At 45.0% G+C, this 18703-nt stretch overlaps 1 protein-coding gene across 1 annotated transcript in view; it reads left to right on the top strand.

Moving 5' to 3' along the window:
- Positions 1 to 18130, top strand: part of MSRA (methionine sulfoxide reductase A) — a 295463-nt gene extending 277333 nt beyond the window's left edge. Inside the window, exon 6 of the mRNA XM_082048911.1 lies at positions 17288 to 18130. Within this exon, the coding sequence (XP_081905037.1) occupies positions 17288 to 17452 (165 nt within the window). The 3' untranslated portion in view covers positions 17453 to 18130. The remainder of the gene's footprint in view (positions 1 to 17287) is intronic.
- The last annotated feature ends 573 nt before the right edge of the window (positions 18131 to 18703 follow it).

The raw sequence follows: 18703 nt of genomic DNA, 5'->3' as shown, positions 1-18703 counted from the left end.
GGGAAACGCACCCAGGACTCGTGAGTGCTGCAATGTGTTCAGAGCCGCCTTGGGGAAGTACACAGAGGGAGATCATTTGTTCCGTATCCATCACCCGAAGAGAGACAGCTGTCAAACAAATCCTCACATCCCATTTAGGTTTTGGCTTGTTAACTCTGATTCCACCTCCCAGATTTCGCCTGGTGAGGGCTGTAAATCCGACAAAACGCCGCAGAGCAATGCCAGATTTCGAGGGCTACGGCATGGCCCAAAAGACCTTCCCTACTCGTCTTTCTCGCCGTGCGAGCAGCACCAGGAAGGCCCCATGCTCGCTCTGTTTTGCTGCTCATTTCAAACACACGGCCTGAGCCAAGACAACCAGATGAGGATGACATCTGGCTATCAAACCTCTGCCAAGCCACTGCTGTTCTGGAGCTGGCAAGAAGGCGATGTGCCGCAAATGCCAGGCTCGGTCTGAAATGTAAAGTGCATTCTCTGCATTTTCTTTGCTTCCCGTCCAGCCACAATCAGTTTGGTATTTTGTTTCACTCGTGGCCAAATTCAAATCTCCTTTCCAGGCGCATCAATCCGTTTCATTGATGCTAGGAGGCTTATATGACAAGTGGAATTTGACCCTCAAGTCCAAGATGGTCTCGTATTTTCTAAGCTTACCGACAAATGAACTTGTTGACTGTGAATCTCATTCAAACGTCCAAACCGCTCCTGTGGGGTATGTATGTGGTGAGGATTGCTAATCACATATATGTATCTAAACCTGTAAGAAAGATGGGGACAGACTTTTTAGCTGAGTGTGTTGCAATAGGGAAAGGGGTGATGGTTTTAAAATGAAGGAGGGAGAATCAGGCTGGACATGAGGAAGAAATTGTTTAAAATGAGGGTGGTGAGAGCCTGTCCCAGGTTGGCCAGAGAGGTGGTGGATGAACCATCCCTGGAGACATCCCAGGCCAGGCTGGACGGGGCTCTGAGCAACCTGAGCTGGTGAAGATGTCCCTGCTCATGGCAGGAGTGGCACTGGATGAGCTTTAAGGTCCCTTCAACCCAAACCATTCTGTGATTCTGTAATTCTATGATTCTAAACTCTTCCAGGAAGGAGCAGGCAGTGATTGGGGCAGGCAGATAAGCTAAAGCAGCTCTGGAGATCTCCTTTCACTGCTATTTTTCTTTAATAACAAATCACTGTATCTCGGGGAAAAAAAAAGAAAAGCAGCACTGTAACTTGTGAAAGAATTCTGTGCTAATCAAAAGTATTCATAGTTAAAACATTTCTCCCTGTTGTGCTCAGCAGCAGTTTGATCACAGCTATGCCAAGGAAGCTCATCCAGGGATGATGCATGAAGGGGCTGAAGCTGAAGGGTTTGCCCTGTTTCCATATGAAGGGGTTTTGCTTTCATCCTCCCCGCCTGCTGCTGTACTCTCAGCATTTTTGGCAGCTGCCAGAGGGCATGAAAGAAATAACTATGCTGGTTTTGCAGCTGATGTTCTGGCCAAATGCATTTTTTCCCCTCTTCTGGTAAAATAGTTTTGCTGCAGGCACAAGTAACCAGTTTTCAGAATCTCAGAAGGGAAGTTATTGTATTAAATAAAGCAGAGAGCTTGGGCTGGTGAAGTGAACTTGCTTTGCAAAGGGCACAGGTCATATTTCAGTGTTCCCAGCTCTCATCCAAAGTATGACTTCTTTGCCATGTATTTGCGGATTCCAGGGGTATCATTGTGCTTTTAGTCCGTGGGCTTGTAAGCAGAAACCATCTGCTTTCGAGGGCACTCGCACAAGAAGTGGATATTAATGCTTCAGTAACCGAAATGGTTTTAGGTTGCCTTGGGTGAACGAGCTTGCTATGAAAACCAAGTCTGATTTCCACAGTCCTGATCAAAACCTTCACCAGAGAGTCTGTAGATGGGGAAGGATTAGAGGAATTGGATTAATTGTGTCTTGTTTTGCCGTGTGCAGCTGTTCTAATAACTCACCAGCAGCTTAATCTTCCTAGAGGTGATTTCAGAGGAACGTGTGTTTAGATATGGCCCCAGCAGGGCAGTGCAGTGAGTGATGCTGGGTTTAGTAGATCACCCGCTCCTCTTTGACCCCAGCTGTGCCCATGTCCCTTTAGTGCTTTATCAGTTGGGGACATGGGCTCCTTGGAGTTTAATTCTGTTGTCACGGTGACATTCGTGATGTCCTGGGGTTCCCATCAGTCTTTTATTGGACCTGCCAATGTCCTGAGTGCATCTCTGGTACCCGGAGCTGCCTCGTGTACACAGAGTTCACTGCAACACAAATACAATGCACAGCTGACAGCATTACCCCGCTTTCCACTCTGAAATCAGCTGGTTTCAGCATCAAATAAGCAAAACCAAGCCGATCTGTATGGAAATTCTCAGGACTGTACATGCTTATTCAAAAGGTGTTTTCATCTGCTGGCTCCATTGTAGATGTCATAGAGAAGATCAAAACCATAACTTTTTAACTTAATCAAAAGTTACGCTCTTTACCACAGGAATATGTTACATTATTGTAAATTAACATCAAATTTGAGCAATGATTTGTCAAATATGGGATGATCTTTGCACTGAAAGGAGCCTGTAACTAACTTGAACTACACTTGACGTATGCAACTGCTCAACGTGAAATATCATGCTGAATAACTGAATCTATGCCTTATGTATTATAGATTCTGTCTTTACCAATGGCATCATAATGCATCCTCCTGTAAAAAAATCAGTGAACTCGTGGAACTATCGCAGCAGTTTGGTTTATCCAAGTCTGCACAAAAAATAAATTGCTTCGCATTATCCCCCTACTTGAGAGCAAAACTTCTTTTTTCCAGAAAAGATAACAAACAGCTAATTCAGGTTTCCAAAAGCATGTGTGCTATTACCGTTAGGAACAAGCTTAACCAACCTGAAAGCAAATGTTAAATGATCCAGATCTTAGTCTTATTAAGCTTGTGTGTTTCCCACCACTTAAAAGCCTATCAAAAACCTAAAGATCTGGGTAAATGAGATTTTCCGGAAGGCAAGCTTGAAGGTTTACCTCTTTCTTTTTTCTTTCAGCCAGAAAGGGACCTGGGGGCACTAATGGACAGGAAGCTCAACATGAGCCAACAGTGTGCCCAGGTGGCCAAGAAGGCCCATGGTGTCCTGTCCTGTATCCAAACCAGCGTGGTCAGCAGGACAAGGGCAGTGATCCTTCCCCTGTACTCTGCACTGGGGAGGCCACACCTGGAGTATTGTGTTCAGTTCTGGGCCCCTCAGCTCAGGAAAGAGATTGAAGTGCTGGAGCGGGTCCAGAGAAGAGCAACAAGACTGGGGAAGGGACCTGAACACAAGCCCTATGGGGAGAGGCTGAGGGAGCTGGGCTTGTTTAGTCTGGAGAAGAGGAGGCTTAGAGCTGAGCTCAGCACTCTCTAGAACTACCTGAAGGGCAGTTCTAGCCAGGTGGGGATTGGGCTCTTCTCCCAGGCATCAGCAATAGGACAAGGGGCCATGGGCTTCAACTCTGCCAGGGGAAATTGAGGCTGGAGATTAGAAAGCAATTCTGTGCAGAGAGAGTGGTCAGGCATTGGAATGGCTGCCCAGGGAGGTGCTGGACTCACCGGCCCTGGAGGTTTTTCAACTGAGATTGGCCATGGCACTTAGTGCCATGATCTAGTCAATGGGCTGGAGTTGGACCAAGGGTTGGACTTGATGATCTCTGAGGTCTTTTCCAACCCAGTCGATTCTGTGATTCTGTGATTCTGTGATTACCTTTTTAAGCAAGAAGGCGATGCCTCTATTTACATGCCGTTTCTGGAACGCAAGGGGAGTGAGCACATTGCTGCAGCGTTCCATGGAACATCCTTTGTTTATTCACACTGTGCCACTTTTAAACTTCAGATGTAAACAACAAAGGCTTCTTTGTATTTCACACTATCTCATACTCACTACCTTCTGAAGTCCAAAGCCAAAACACTGTGGAATTTTACCCTCCTCACACTTTCTTCTGCATTCTTCCAGCCTTTTCTATTTATAGTAGCTGGAAAACTACTTATCTTGTGATTTACACATGCTCTGTTCATTTTCTCTTGACTTTTCAGTCCTTGGTACGGGAATAAATTGTATTCCCTGGTAACCATTTCAAATGTAATTTTAGTAGTAATTGTGCATATATTCGATAACAGAAACTATTTGTCATTCCGAAGGATCCAAATGGCTTTAAAGCGGTCGACCTGTCTGTGGTCTGTTCCACAGATGAAAAGTCCAGAAAATGTTCCACCAAACTCAGTTGGTCAGACAGAAAGGTGAGAAAGATCCAGGCTGGAAATGCGGCAGCTGCCTGATAACACACATTTTAGCATGAAGAGTATGGTTTCCATGTCACACCAGAGTGCCAGTTTTAGTTGGAAATTAAAGTTCAGCTGCACTGATGCTTGAGATCAGCTCTAAGTCCCCCCTGCCTTTTTCAACATGGGGAATGACCTCAATTTTGTGTTTCATTTGACATGTGGAGGGTCGGACCACCAATCTCATGCTGGATCCACCTCCTCTCTGCTTGCTGATGCTGGGCGAGGTAGCCAAGGTTCTTTGCTTTTCTTCTCCCATTCTGTGCTTATCTCCATGTGGGACACAAGGACAGGCTGCCCAGCAGTTTCAGACACTTTGCTGTGCCATGTTGCGTACAGTCCTGTCCTATGTGTGTATCACAGTATCACAGTATGTTTGGGATTGGAAGGGACCTCAGAAGATCATCCAGTCCAATCCCCCTGCTGGAGCAGGAACGCCCAGGTGAGGTCGCACAGGAACATGTCCAGGCGGGTTTTGAATGTCTCCAGAGAAGGAGACTCCACAACCTCCCTGGGCAGCCTGGGCCAGGCTCTGCCACCCTCACTGAGAAGTTTTTTCTCAAATTTAAGTGGAACCTCTTGTGTTCCAGCTTGATCCCATTACCCCTTGTCCTGTCGTTGTTTGCCACCGAGAAGAGCCTGTCTCCATCCTCGTGGCACTCACCATTTATATATTTATAAACATTAACAAGGTCCCCCCTTAGTCTCCTCTTCTCCAAACTAAAGAGACCCAGCTCCCTCAGCCTTTCTTCATTAGGGAGATGCTCCACTCCCTTAATCATCTTTGTTGCCCTACACTGGACCCTCTCCAGCAGTTCCCTGTCCTTCTGGAACTGAGGGGCCCAGAACTGGACACAATATTCCAGATGGGGTCTCACCAGGGCAGAGTAGAGAGGAAGGAGAACCTCTCTCGATCTACTAACCACCCCTCTTGTAATCCACCCCAGGATGCCATTGGCCTTCCTGGCCACAAGGGCACAGTGCTGGCTCATGGTCATCCTGTTGTCCACCAGGACCCCCAGGTCCCTTTCCCCTACACTGCTCTCTAATATGTAATTTCCCAACCTATACTGGAACCTGGGGTTGTTCCTGCCCAGATGCAGGACTCTACACTTGCCCTTGTTAAATTCCATCAGGTTATTCCCCGCCCAACTCTCCAGCCTGTCCAGGTCTCTGATGGCAGCACAGCTTCCAGTGTCAGCCACTCCTCCCAGCTTGGTGTCATCAGCAAACTTGCTGATAGTACATTCAATTCCCTCATCCAAATAATTGATGAATATATTGAAACAGGAACAGAAAGAGATCTGGAGAGTTTGTTTTGCTGAAAGGCATCGGGACAGTCAGATGTGAGGTGGGTGATGGTCCTGCTGCTCCAGAATGTTGGCTCAGGGCTTTCACCAAAAACAACTCCATCTTCTAAAGAGGGTAGACAGCTCAATGCAAATCATTTCCCAGCTTCTTTGGGATGAGATGGCTTAGCATTACACACTAATGATCATGAGAGACCAAATAGAAAAACAGAGCTTGTTATTAGAGGCAAAATAATCGGCAGAGATGACAGGTTGCCCAACAATTCCCTTTATAAGGGTCTTCTTTCAGGTGCTCAAGTATACCAGTTTTTATTATTTCAGAAGTAAATATTCATGCTTGGTCTCTGTCTGAAAGTTCTTCCCTCCAATCACCACAGAAGCGATTTCTGGATTTTTCAGTATGAGTTTAGGGAAAGATAAGTTGTTTATTCCTCTTAAAAATTCATGTGTTTTCCTGAGAAACTGTCATGCTTATATATTGTGGAAGAAATACTTGATATAAACACAGTGTTGGCACCGGTGAGAAAAATAAAATGATGGAAATGTAACGGTAGAGCTGAACTGAGCCCTCTATCTGAAATATGTGAAATGAACATTTTTACTTCTACATTGCAGCTCTCCTGCATGAACAATAATTGGGGTGGCTTCCATTTATTGCAAAGGATACATGCACAAATGAATACCTTGCACTGCACGGGCTGGTCTGCACTTTCCAGCGAAGCTGAGAGGTAACTGAGCTAATGGAAGTGGTAAAGTCTTGTCAACATAGTATTTATACATTGAGCATTTCCTTCTGCCCACAGGCAGCAGGAATTTGCCTGATTTTACCATTACGCTGCTTTTGGACCCAGTTTAGTTTCTCGGCATCATTCAGGTCCGTGCCATGTGGAGATACCAGTTCTGGCCTGCAAAGGCTTGGAAGATTCTGCACTGGTTGTTATCGGTGGCCCCATCTCAGTTTGGACCTGGCCATTTTTCATCTCGGGAACATGAGAGTAATGGGTGAATGATTAGAGAACAGTCTTCTGTCTCAAACCGCAGAATAGATTTTTACCTTTAGATCACTGCAAGTCAGAACAGGGCATATCTTTTCTTAGCCGTCATAAATTATCCATGTGAGATGTACAGTAAAAGGCTGTTTGGCTGCGTTAAAATTGGCTAGACAAACAGAATTTCCATCTCTCTCAATGGCTCCTCCAACACCTAATTAGTTCCCAGATGCTAGTTGAGCAAGATGTCTTTTATCTTTGCTAATGTTATCTTCCTATACCTCCTAAATGCCCCCTGGTGCCATTCTTCACTTTCATCTTGCTTCCCTCAAGAGGAGGCAGGATGGGTGTTCAGGAAGCTCTATGCTCAAGGTCAAGCTTGTAAAGACTGTGGGTCAAGTTGATCCTGTTATACCAGTCAGTATCTGGAGCAAAAGCTTTTGAATCCAGAATTAGATTGATACAACGCAGAGCAGGATACAACTTCCTTTCTACACATGTTCACAAGATCAGTACCTACCAGGAAGAACACAGAATTGCGGATTTTATTTCACCATCAGTTCCATTTAATACAATTTAGGACAAATTCTCTCATCATCCTTTCTCATTGCCGGAAGGTGCGAAGAAGTCTGTATAAATCTGCCATTTCAGCTGGCGTAGCTGATTGTTGTGGGCCATGAGGAAGTACTCTTAGATGTAAAATAGTAGGAAATATCAGCCTAACTGCACTCCTGATCCTTCCTAGACCCGCTGAGCTTAACCACTTGGGGCACCAGGTACGTTAATAGCCAGGCTCTCGGCCAACTGTGCTTTACCTTGGCAGGTCTGATTTATATCCGAGCCCAGCAATTCTTTCCCCTCTGGCAGGAATGAGTGACCAAACAGCCTCCTTCAAGCTAAATATTTAAGAGAAAAGCATTTCAGAGAGAGCAGATCTTCAAACCAACTGAACGGACTATATATGTATGTGCAGTTTTCCCATAAGGCTCGTAAGCTGTGTGTCTCGTTAGGCTCAGTTTATTTGATTCAGATGATGTGCTGTGTTGTGTGTGGGGGCTCTGTCAACAGTCAAAAGCTCTGACAAAGTCAATTTTGCCCATTTAAAGATGAGAATCAAGATTCTTCAGCTTAGCACATTACAACACCATCTTTTAAGTTTCTATTGTATTTCCTTCTTATCTGCATTTTCCCTGTGCTGTGCTGGAAGAATACACTTCTATAAACAATTCCAGCCGGCCCATGTAACAGCATTTCCACTCTTTGACCAGGTTACGTGTAGTCCCTCTCGGATGTTTATGTCTTCAGATTCATAATGTAGTCACGTAGCAGCTTTTCTATCGCAGCAAAGAGCAAAGCGAGTTGTCGAGTCAATGCATTTCACTATTTCTGCTCTTAGATCCATATGCCCACACTATGAAAGACGCAGAATTTATACCGACGTAATTCGAACATTCCCGGTTTCAATTTTGCCCAATTTGCAAGAGGCACGCTGTAAAGTTCTGAGGCTAGACAGCTTCCCTGCAAGGGGATTAATAATACTTAGAAATTATATAGCACTCTAAAACCCTGCGCAAGCATTAGCTAATTACGTAGGACTCCAAAGCCCTGTGCAAAACATTAGCTAATCAATTCTTGCAGCATCTCTCAAATATATCAATATCATTGAGTCCATTGCGCTGAGAGGCAAATGTGAAGAGGAGAAAGTGGATGTCTGGTCCCAGTCCATGCTGCTGCTCAGTGGGGTCAGACCTCAGCTACGGCTCCCAAATTTTCCTTGCCAGAATAATTTTTCCCATCTGGCTCATTTTGGATAAACACATGATTTCCAAAAGGAGGTCACCTACATGGAGATGTGGTCAATGGGGCAGAGTCCAGCTGGAGGCCTGGATCTAGTGCAGTGCCTCAAGGGTCAGTACTGGGGCCGGTATTATTCAATATATTCATCAATGATTTGGACGAGGGAATAGAGTGACTGTCAGCAAGTTTGCTGGTGACACCAAGCTGGGAGGAGTGGTGACACTGGAAGCTGTGCTGCCATCAGAGACCTGGACAGGCTGGAGAGTTGGGCAGGGAGAAATTCAATGAAATAGAACAAGGGCAAGTGTAGAGTCTTGAATGTGAGCAGGAACAACCCCAGGTTCCAGTGTAAGTTGGGGAATGACCTGTTGGAGAGCAGTGTAGGGGAAAGGGACCTGGGGGTCCTGGGGACAGCAGGGTGACCATGAGCCAGCACTGGGCCCTTGTGGCCAGGAAGCCAATGGTACCTGGGGTGGGTTAGAAGGGGGTGGTCAGTAGGTCAGAGAGGTTCTCCTGCCCCTCTGCTCTGCCCTGGGGAGACCACACCTGGAATATTGTGTCCAGTTGTGGCCCCTCAGTTCCAGCAGGACAGGGAACTGCTGGAGAGAGTCCAGCGCAGCCACCAAGATGCTGGAGGGAGTGGAGCATCTCCCGTGTGAGGAAAGGCTGAGGGAGCTGGGGCTCTGGAGCTGGACAAGAGGAGACTGAGGGGTGACCTCATTAATGTTTACAGATATCTAAAGGGTGAGTGTCAGGAGGATGGAGCCAGGCTCTTCTCGGTGACAACCAGTGATAGGACAAGGGGCAATAGGTACAAACTGGTACACAAAAGGTTCCACTTATAGAGAAGAAACTTGTTGGGGGTGAGGGTGGCAGAGCCTGGCCCAGGCTGCCCAGGGAGGTTGTGGAGTCTCCTTCTCTGCAGACATTCCAACCCGCCTGGACACCTTCCTGTGTAACCTCATCTGGGTGTTCCTGCTCCATGGGGGGATTGCACTGGATGAGCTTTCCAGGGCCCTTCCAACCCCTGACATTCTGGGATTCTGTGTGATTCTGTGAAACGCAGATTCTACCAGCTAGACGTTATTTTAGCCCATTCCAGGGCTTTGTAGAGGTCACTGGCATCAATTAGATTCAAAAAGCCAACATGGAAAACACTGGACCCAGCACAGCAAACCAAATTGTAATATTCACTAGAATAACCATTGAGTGTTTACCAGTGAGGTGTTCCAGCCAACTGAAGGTGGCACAGAGGAAACACTTTAACCTAATGTATCATTGAGATGTTATACTGCAGAGGAGGCCGCCTTGCGGAAAAAGAGAGGTATATCTACATGATGCTTAGAAAACGAAGGGAAAAAAAAAACATTATTTTTTAATTGCACATTATTGAGGCCTCGCGCTTCTCCTTGTGTTTGTTCCTCTGGACCAAAGTTAGTTACTCTGGACCAAGTGAGCATGTGTTGCTCAATTTCAGCTTCCAAGCCTCATCTATACACTAGGCAGAGCCTGTTAATTCGTTTTACAGTTAAAAATATCACAGTAATCACGTATCTAAGAGGTACACATATCCTCATCCTACAGAGGATGCATTGCAACTAATTCCTGCAGGCCTTCTGAAATCGCGCAGCTCCTTTCACTCTTAGCGCTCTTGGAAATAGAACTGAATTTCAGTATTAATGCTGATAATACAAGATTTCGAGTAGCTAATAAAATAAAGGGGTAGCCCTAGATATTCCCTGCTGGAACACTCAGCGTTGTGAGATTACTGGCCTCAAAGTTGTACATGGAGGATGAATGATGACACAGAAGCAGAAGCTGTCACAGGTGTCGAGATATTCTGCGGTATTTTGGACATAATGGATTTTAGAGCGGCCATTGGAAATACAACAGCTTTGCCTAAGTTGCTGAGACACGAAGCAAACTGGAGATTGCAGAGGCCCAAATACAGGCTGTGAGCTTTTAAAGTGCGTATCGAATCAAACAAAGGATGGTGCTATTTTTATTAAAAGCCACAAAATGCTTGAAACCAATACTGCGCTGCTTTACTAATGCCTCCGCTCAGAAAATTAAATGGCTTAATCTAACAAAACCAGTCTTAAAGGGGTTTTTTGACAAACTTAGAAGTTCTCTCAACTTCCATGAACCACAACATTTTCAGCACGAGTGTCAGTGGCTTCCAGTCTGTTCCTTCAAGTATTTGGAGGTCCAGGGGAATGGTGTTTTTCTACACAGTTCCTTCCAAATTATCAAGGCACTTCACAAGTATTAGCTACTTCCATCTGAATATAGACAAGGAGCCAAAAACCTTTAATATCTTGTTGCTGTGCCATAATGTCAAATAATCAAATATTTTTACGTACTTTGCCTACATGTAAATAGCTGGCTATAAAAAAAGCTGAAGCAGCCATTATTTCAGAGGGCAGCAGCAAATCAAAGTGCAGAAGTACCATGTGCTAAACACAGATGTTTGGTAGTAAGTGAAGAACGACCTCTGTTGTTACACTGGTTGGGTTTATTCTTTGGCAGTCTACTGTATCATCTCCCCCATTGGGAACAGAATTTCATATTCCTGTGTAACCTCATCTGGGTGTTCCTGCTCCATGGGGGGATTGCACTGGATGAGCTTTCCAGGTCCCTTCCAACCCCTGACATTCTGGGATGCTGTGAATTGCTGCCAGTGGAACAAACCAGTTTTGATAACAGGGAGGCTCTGTTGTGTCCCAGTGCATGGCCTTCAAGGTAAAAAGTGAGAACACCTGCTAAGTTTATACCATCTCTCTAAATGACTAGGATGTCTCTTAAAATTTGAGGTGCTGGAGCGAGTTAAGAGAAGGGACCGGAGCTGGTGAGGGGCTGGAGCACAAGTGTGATGGGAGCGGCTGAGGGACCTGGGGGGTTCAGCTGGAGAACAGGAGCTGAGGGGAGACCTTCTGATCTCTGAACTGCCTGAAAGGAGCTTGGAGCCAGGGGGGGTCGGGCTCTGCTCCCCAGGAACAAGCGCCAGGAGCAGAGGAAACGGCCTCAAGTTGCCCAGGGGAGGTTGAGGTTGGATGTGAGGAACAATTTCTTCCCCAAAGGGCTGTGGGGCATTGGAACAGGCTGCCCAGGGCAGTGCTGGAGTCACCAACCCTGGAGGGGTGAACAGATGGAGATGAGGTTCTTAGGGACATGGGGCAGTGACAGGGGTGGGTTAATGGTTGGACTTGATGATGGTGAGGATCTTTTCCAACAAAATGGTTTTAGTGCTAGAGTTACATTTTTAGTGCTAGACTTAGGTTATGGTTGGACTCGATGATCCTGAGGGTTTCTTCCAACCAAAATGATTCTATGTTTCTATGATAAAATGATTCTATGACAATCTTTCCAACCATCTGTGCATGCTGTGGGGTCACCTCGCTACAGCAGGGGTGGGACTGGTAGCACTGGGTTGAGCTGCAGACAGCTGGATAACCAACTGGTCTGCTGCAAATGGGAAAAAAACAGGCTTTGATTTGGTGCCATCCATTTTGGTTCCAAGACTGTGTGTCCAGTATCATGCTTTTATGGAAAGCAGTGTTTGTACCCGTTTCTGATCCTATGCATGCAGTGTTCATGTGTGTTGCACTGGCTATTTGTTGGCCCAATACCCACAGCGCAAGTTCTCTAAGCTGCGCCTTGGTGCACACCTCCAGTCTTGGTGACACCAGGAGCAAAACTGCTTCTTGCCGGTATGTGCTGCTCAATCACTGAATCGAGAACCACAGGCTGGTTGGGGTTGAAGTGACCTCTGTAGATCCCCCAGTCCAACCCAGCTGCTCACGCAGGGTCACCAGAGCAGATCACACAGGTGGGTCCAGGCGGGTTTGAATGTCTCAGAGCAGGAGACTCCACACCCGCTCTGGGCAGCCTGGGCCAGGCTCTGGCACCTCCCAGCAAACAAGTTTCTCCTCATATTTCAGATGCTCAAGTCCAAATACAGATGCAAATCTGCATCCAAAATAATTGCTCCAGTTTGCTAATTCGCTAATATATTTTGCTTAGAATAGCTGAGCATTTTAGGAACCAGTTCTAGAGAAAAAGCATCTGCAAAGCTTGAGCTGTCCATGAAGGACCTGACCCAGGTAATACCACAGCAGAAAGCTGCGTAATTCCTCACAACACAGCTGAGGAATTCAGGGGTTTCCCACACCAAGTCATGGTTATGATTTTGAGGAGCCGTCTCAAGTTCAAGCTACAGCAGAAGAGGTTTCAGAGCAAATCAGTGAGCTGACCAGAGGCAGGTCAGTGCATCCAGGTACTGGCCATCTTCAGGTGTGGAAAGAAATTGAACTGGAAATCTCTTACGCACGAGCATCACAGGTGGGCTGTGATTTAAATTGGTCCTGCTACTGAAGGAATGAAAAGTGGGCTGCTTAAGGTATCTTCAAGATAATGCAGCAGAATTATAGACAAGTGAGGTTTGATGTTCTGTGCTGCAGATTGCTTGAGTTATCAAAGTTAGTAGATACACGTAGAATAGAGGATTTCAGAGAAGAGCTGATGTGACTTTAACACTAGAAACTCATATCTTGCAGATATAGTTTTTTGAAGAGAGTGCGTACATAAAAGGGAGCCAGGCACTGTGGAATAACAGGACATTTTCTCTTCTGAATGAATAACTGGTTATAAGTAGGATGTAAAAGATGCAAATAACTGGGCAGTTTTTGTTATGAAAGGAGATGATTGCCAGTAACCTGTCTTGGGAACCCGGGCAGTTCAATACACTCATGAAAGAGCTGGAAAAGGGAGACAGACAATAGCGATGTGCCAAAATCTGCTGATGGTATAGAGTGATTCCAAGCAAGCAAAAGCAGACACGACCACAGAAAGTTGCAGAAGAATCTGACAATATCAAATGTCTGGGAAATAAAGCAGCTGCTGGAATTCCACGTCGATAAAAGTCAAGTGCAGACACAATGATAGGGTTTAAATTAGCCCGCGAAAGAGGTCCTGGCGTCACTGCAGATGGTTCTTTGAAAACGTCTGCTCAGTGCTCAGCAGAGGTCAGAAAGGCAAGTGGAATGCTAAGAATTGCTGGGAAGGAGATGGAGAATAAAAGAGAAAGTGTAAGTACACCACTGAATAAATCCGCGGCGATCTTCAATAGAGTGCAGTTCCAGTCATCCCGTCTCAATGTCGCAGTAGAAGAGAACTAGAAAAGATGCAGAAAAGGGCAAAAATGCCGACCCGAGTTATGAAGTGTGGAGCTGGAGCCTGTGAAGCTCGCTGAAGAAATTAATGAGCAGGATTAAGGCATAGGTGTAAAATCAAGATTGCTGTGGCAGGAGTGAATAAGGACTGACTTTTTGCAGCAGAGGATGTGATGACATGGTCAGGCAATGAGCTGAAAGCAAACAACAGCGAAAAGCTTTTGCATGCTATAATAAATTAGGAAGCATAATATTTTAAATGCTGGAAGTACAGGTGTTTTTAAAAAGCTGTAGTGCTGAGGTTCCCGGCGCTGGCTGCAACATCTTCCTCCAGCACTTATTCCAATGTACCGGGTTCATAGAATCACAGAATGTCCTGAGTTGGAAGGAAACCACAAGGCTCATTGAGTCCAACTCCTGTCCCTGCACAGGACACCCCACAGGTCACCCCGTGTGTCTGAGGGTGTTGTCCAGTCTCTTCTTGAACACTGTCAGGTTGGGGCCGTGACACCTCCCTGGGGAGCCTGTTCAGTGTCCAGCACCTCTGGGTGAAGAACCTTTTCCTCATGTCCACCCATGGGATGGCTGTGTCCCCTCCATCCTCTACAGCTGGGTGGGATCTGGGTTCTGGTTTGGTTTGGCCTCTCGTCAGTAGGACCTGCCAGTTTTTTTGGGCAGGATTACAATCAGTTAAAGGATCAATGCGATCCCCTAGTATCACCTCTCCTACGACAAAAGCCACAGAAATCCATTGAATTATTTAATTCTCTTCGACTCGCGGTGGAATATTGGGAAGAAAAAGATCTAATAGTACCTTAAAAATTTCCTGCACTGCGTAAAAGGTCCCAAGGATTAATTTCACTCTGCCCTAATTTGATTTTTCCCATTTCTACAAGCAAAGGCTGCAGTAGCCCCTTCGGCTGCCCCGTGATAATGAGAGGTCATGTTGGCTGGCTAAGGAATTCTGAAACAGCGAGGACTAAAAAGTCTGCTAGAACAGGATTATCATCACATTATATCTGCCTCGGCGGCAGGAAATCAATCAAGAATGGGCTGATTTGCACCTGCCAGAGCCAGCACATCATGAACTTCATCATCTTTCCCAGCGATGCTTTTATCTTTGCATCGACACAGTCAGTGCAAGGAAAATATTTTCCCGTTTAGAATCAAAACATTCAAGGTAGCGTTTGGCAGAATGTCAGAGCTTGGGGCTCCTGCTGCTTCTGACAACAGTGCTGGTATCTTTTGCTAATGACCAAAGTACAATATAATGAGTTGTCTTGGGCTTCTGCTTGATTCGGCGTGCAGTGTTTTAATAGACTGTTAGTAATCCTGAAAAGGATAAATGATGTTTATGCCCTCTTGTGGTATGTTATTGAACAGAATGGATTTTCTAACTGACAAAATTAGGCCAATGATGGAAAAATCCCAGGTAAAAATCTGTAACGAATACTATTTTGCACGGTGGAAAAATATCCATCCCTCGAGCAGCATCCTCGTGACTCAGTTAAGGGGGAGAAGCCAATTTTACATGCATTTACAGCAGCAAGTAAATGACTAATGCCCATGATGACAGAGTCTGTGCCATCTTTCTGGAGCAAATATAATTTAAGAAGTGCTTTTCTTTGCTAGCAACGTTAGAAAGTAAATGAACTACTGCTTTCTAAACGCAGTTGTGTTGACATCTCTTTGTGTTAGCTGTTGCCAGCATTTTGTGATACATACCTTTGCATTTTTTATCTTCCTCTCTCACACATCTGGCAGTTAAATAATCTGATTCCCTTGGGACACAGCCTGCCACAAAGATGAAGAATATTGTTTGGTGATTTTACATGGGAAAATAATGCCAGATTCCTGTGAATTTTGGCTTGTTACCTCATCATGTTGAAATACAATTAATTAACTAGTCAACAACCTCCTAACCTGCGCTGAGAATTTACATGTAGTGTTGGGAACCCAGGGGCTCCCCAGACAGGTCAGTCATGGATTTTGTATCAATCTTATTACTTCCTTCCTGATTGAAAACCGAATATGGCAAAATGTACCTTCCAGACAGTGGAACAACCAGAATACATCAAACTAATGTTCTACACAGTTCAGCAACTGATCTCTGACTGTGGCCAGCACTGAGCTGTGCTGAGGCAGGATCTAGGAAACCCTGTTGTAGGAAATTTGAAGACTCTTTGGTCCCAAATAACAGTCTATTATTTGTATCAGTTAATGCTGTGATGAAGCATTATTTCCATTAAATGTCATCTTTCTCTCTTCCTGGCCACCACGTATGTGGAAGACTGTCGTAAATAGGAAGGGAACGATTCCCTTTCCACATCCATGATGAGTACAACAGTGGTTTAAATGAAAGCAGTGGCCTTGGTTAGGTTAGGCTTTAGGACAAACTCTGTAAGATGATGGTAAATATTGGAATGGCCGCCTTGAGGAAACTGGAGGATCTCGATCTCCAGAGATCTTTTAGAAACAGTTAAACAGATGTTTGCTGGGAGTAAGGTGGCTATCATTTGGTGCATCACGATGAAAGAAGTTAGACTTGATGATTCCCAACAGGTCTACCAGCTCTGTTTTTGTGATTCTGTGTGATGACTTCCTTTTATAGGTTTTATTTATTAGTATGATGAGAAAACACATATTTATCTGGAAATCTTAAGTGCTAACACTTTCTTTTTACAGCTGATCTTATTGTCAAACCTGGCTTATAGGAATGGAATTCTATCTACATCCAGTACAAGTATACTGTGCAACAGTAGTCTGACACCAATTAAAGTGTTTATTGGGTTATCACGGACTTCACTGACCACAAGAAAAGGTTAAACCAGATGATCCTTGTGGTCCCTTCCAACCTGGTGTTCTATGATCCGATGATGTCCCTCCTGAGACAAGAATTGACCCCAAAACGTTGGTGCTTACCAGTTGCCTTAGAAAAGGAAAATTCAGTAGGAAAAATGCCACGGCAAATCATGTTGAAAAGAAATTTCCTCTGTCGGAAACTTTTCAGGAGTTTCAAATTCAGTTTGGGGATATCAGGAAGAAATTAAAGCCTAATTTAAAATCCCCACCCACATTCCTTCTTCTTTTCTTGCAAAATGATTATTGCTCCTGGTCCGCGTATTGGCAAATCTTTCAGAAATGAGCCACAATTTGCCTTAAAAATACCTTTCTGATGATGCTGATGGAACTATTCTTTTTTGAACAATGGGTTTGTGAAAGGAGCCCAAATACTCTTATTTCTCAATGACTTGAGTGGGGCTAAAAGATTCTTGGCATAAGGATGTTTGGTGTGGATTGCACATTGCAAAGCCAGGTGACGTCCTCGGCCATGGCAAGGCAGCTGGTTAGACCTGACCAAGTAAGCTCTGCTGCCTTTCACATTTGTTTTCCACTTCCACTGATGGCATCCCTGCCTGGCGCAGTCAATAAAGAGGACAGAATGAATATGCGGCTATAGCGAATTAAACAAATGAGCCATTAAAACAGGAGGGTGCACTACATCTTCTCACCAACGCCTATTTTGGTGCCCTCAAATGTCTCCTGGAAAAAATAATGTGAGCGCAAGGATAAAGGGCTTTCAGGGATGCACTGTAGCTGTGGTCCAAGAGACGTCTGTGTCTCCTGCTGAGCGAGAAACTTATCATTCATCAGCAGAGAAGCCATCAAACCACTAATGGCTTTCCATCGTTGCTTCTTGACAGGTATTGACGGAGGGCGGCTTCGGGCCCATCACAACAGAAATCCGGGAGGCTCCGGAGTTTTATTACGCCGAAGATTACCATCAGCAGTACCTCAGCAAGAACCCCGGCGGATACTGCGGCCTCGGGGGAACGGGGCTTTCCTGCCCTGTTGGCGTCAAGCAATAGCCTGTGCTGACTCCATCGCCTCCACTTTGGTTGACGAAGACGCTTGAGAGAAGACCGACAACCCTAATAGGTGTTACCGTACAGCATCAGCGCATAGAGATTTGGGAACCCTTTGGGGTGGCTTTCCTTAATCTGAGCACTTTCCCATTCACCAAAAGCCAAAGTAGAGACAGAAATTGCACCTGTTGGCCAATGTAGTTTCTTGGCCTGTGCAGCTCACAGAGTTTCTTTGCAATCTTGTAATCTGGAGAGACAATAAATTTTTATAAAGTTTGGCTTGAAGTGCTGTTAAAAGGATGAATTAGAGGGGTGGTTGCACCTGATTTGCATAGCTAATGCCTTCAGACATGTTAATTTTCTTGGGTTAATGAATTTGCTTGTGTTATGAGAGCTTTGACTTCTGGAGACATGGTTGGGCTCATCTTAACTATCACAACCCGGTAATTTCATGTCTCTGAGAATGGTGAATTTATAAGATCAGTAACTCTCTCGCAATTCCGCTTTCACAGTAACACATAGTATTGCCTATAGTGCCTATTTTCTGAAACAATTTTAGTAAGAAAAAATAAAAATTGCAATGCGATGCTTCTTTTTGACAGTTCCAAAATTGTATCAACACAGAAAGAAATCAATTTTGTTTCCTGCACTGCAATAAATTACAAAAACAGAGAAGAAAAATGTTGTCGGCGGTGTGTTCCATTGCTCCAAGTATATATTGGGGTACATCTATAAAATGTATAAAATATTATAAAATTCTGCAGGCTGCTAATTAAACACCAGGGTTTTAAATCTGTATTATTGTGCATGACAGTACAGAGGAGTAGAGCTCCTATTGGCTGAACTGTTAACATAATTATTCCTATGATTAATTATTTGTTCTTCAATAGGTTGTGGAGCTCCCACCAAGACGTGAGCTCATTCTGGCAGGTGCTGTGCGAACGTCATGTCGGGTGGTCTCTGCTCCAGCACCTGTGCAGTGAAAATAGCAGGACAGACAGAAGGAGGCACAATAAATGTTCATTTTATTGGTGGTGTTGGTGTTCTCAGAGTGGAGACTAAAAGCTACATACCAAGGACACAAGGGATGCGAGCGTTATCCTAAATGGATATGGGATCCTATGCATTACATATATGCTATGGGCTGTGCTACAAGGACAAAGAGCTTCAGTAGGAGAGATGGGGATGGGTTTGTCCCACCCATCCAGCCTGATGTTTGCAATACTTCCCAGAGGGCAGATGTGGGCTTGAGCC

Source organism: Streptopelia decaocto, assembly GCF_964273445.1.
Source record: "Streptopelia decaocto genome assembly, chromosome: 3".
Lineage (NCBI taxonomy): Eukaryota > Metazoa > Chordata > Aves > Columbiformes > Columbidae > Streptopelia > Streptopelia decaocto.
This window is presented reverse-complemented; position numbering and strand designations above follow the sequence as displayed.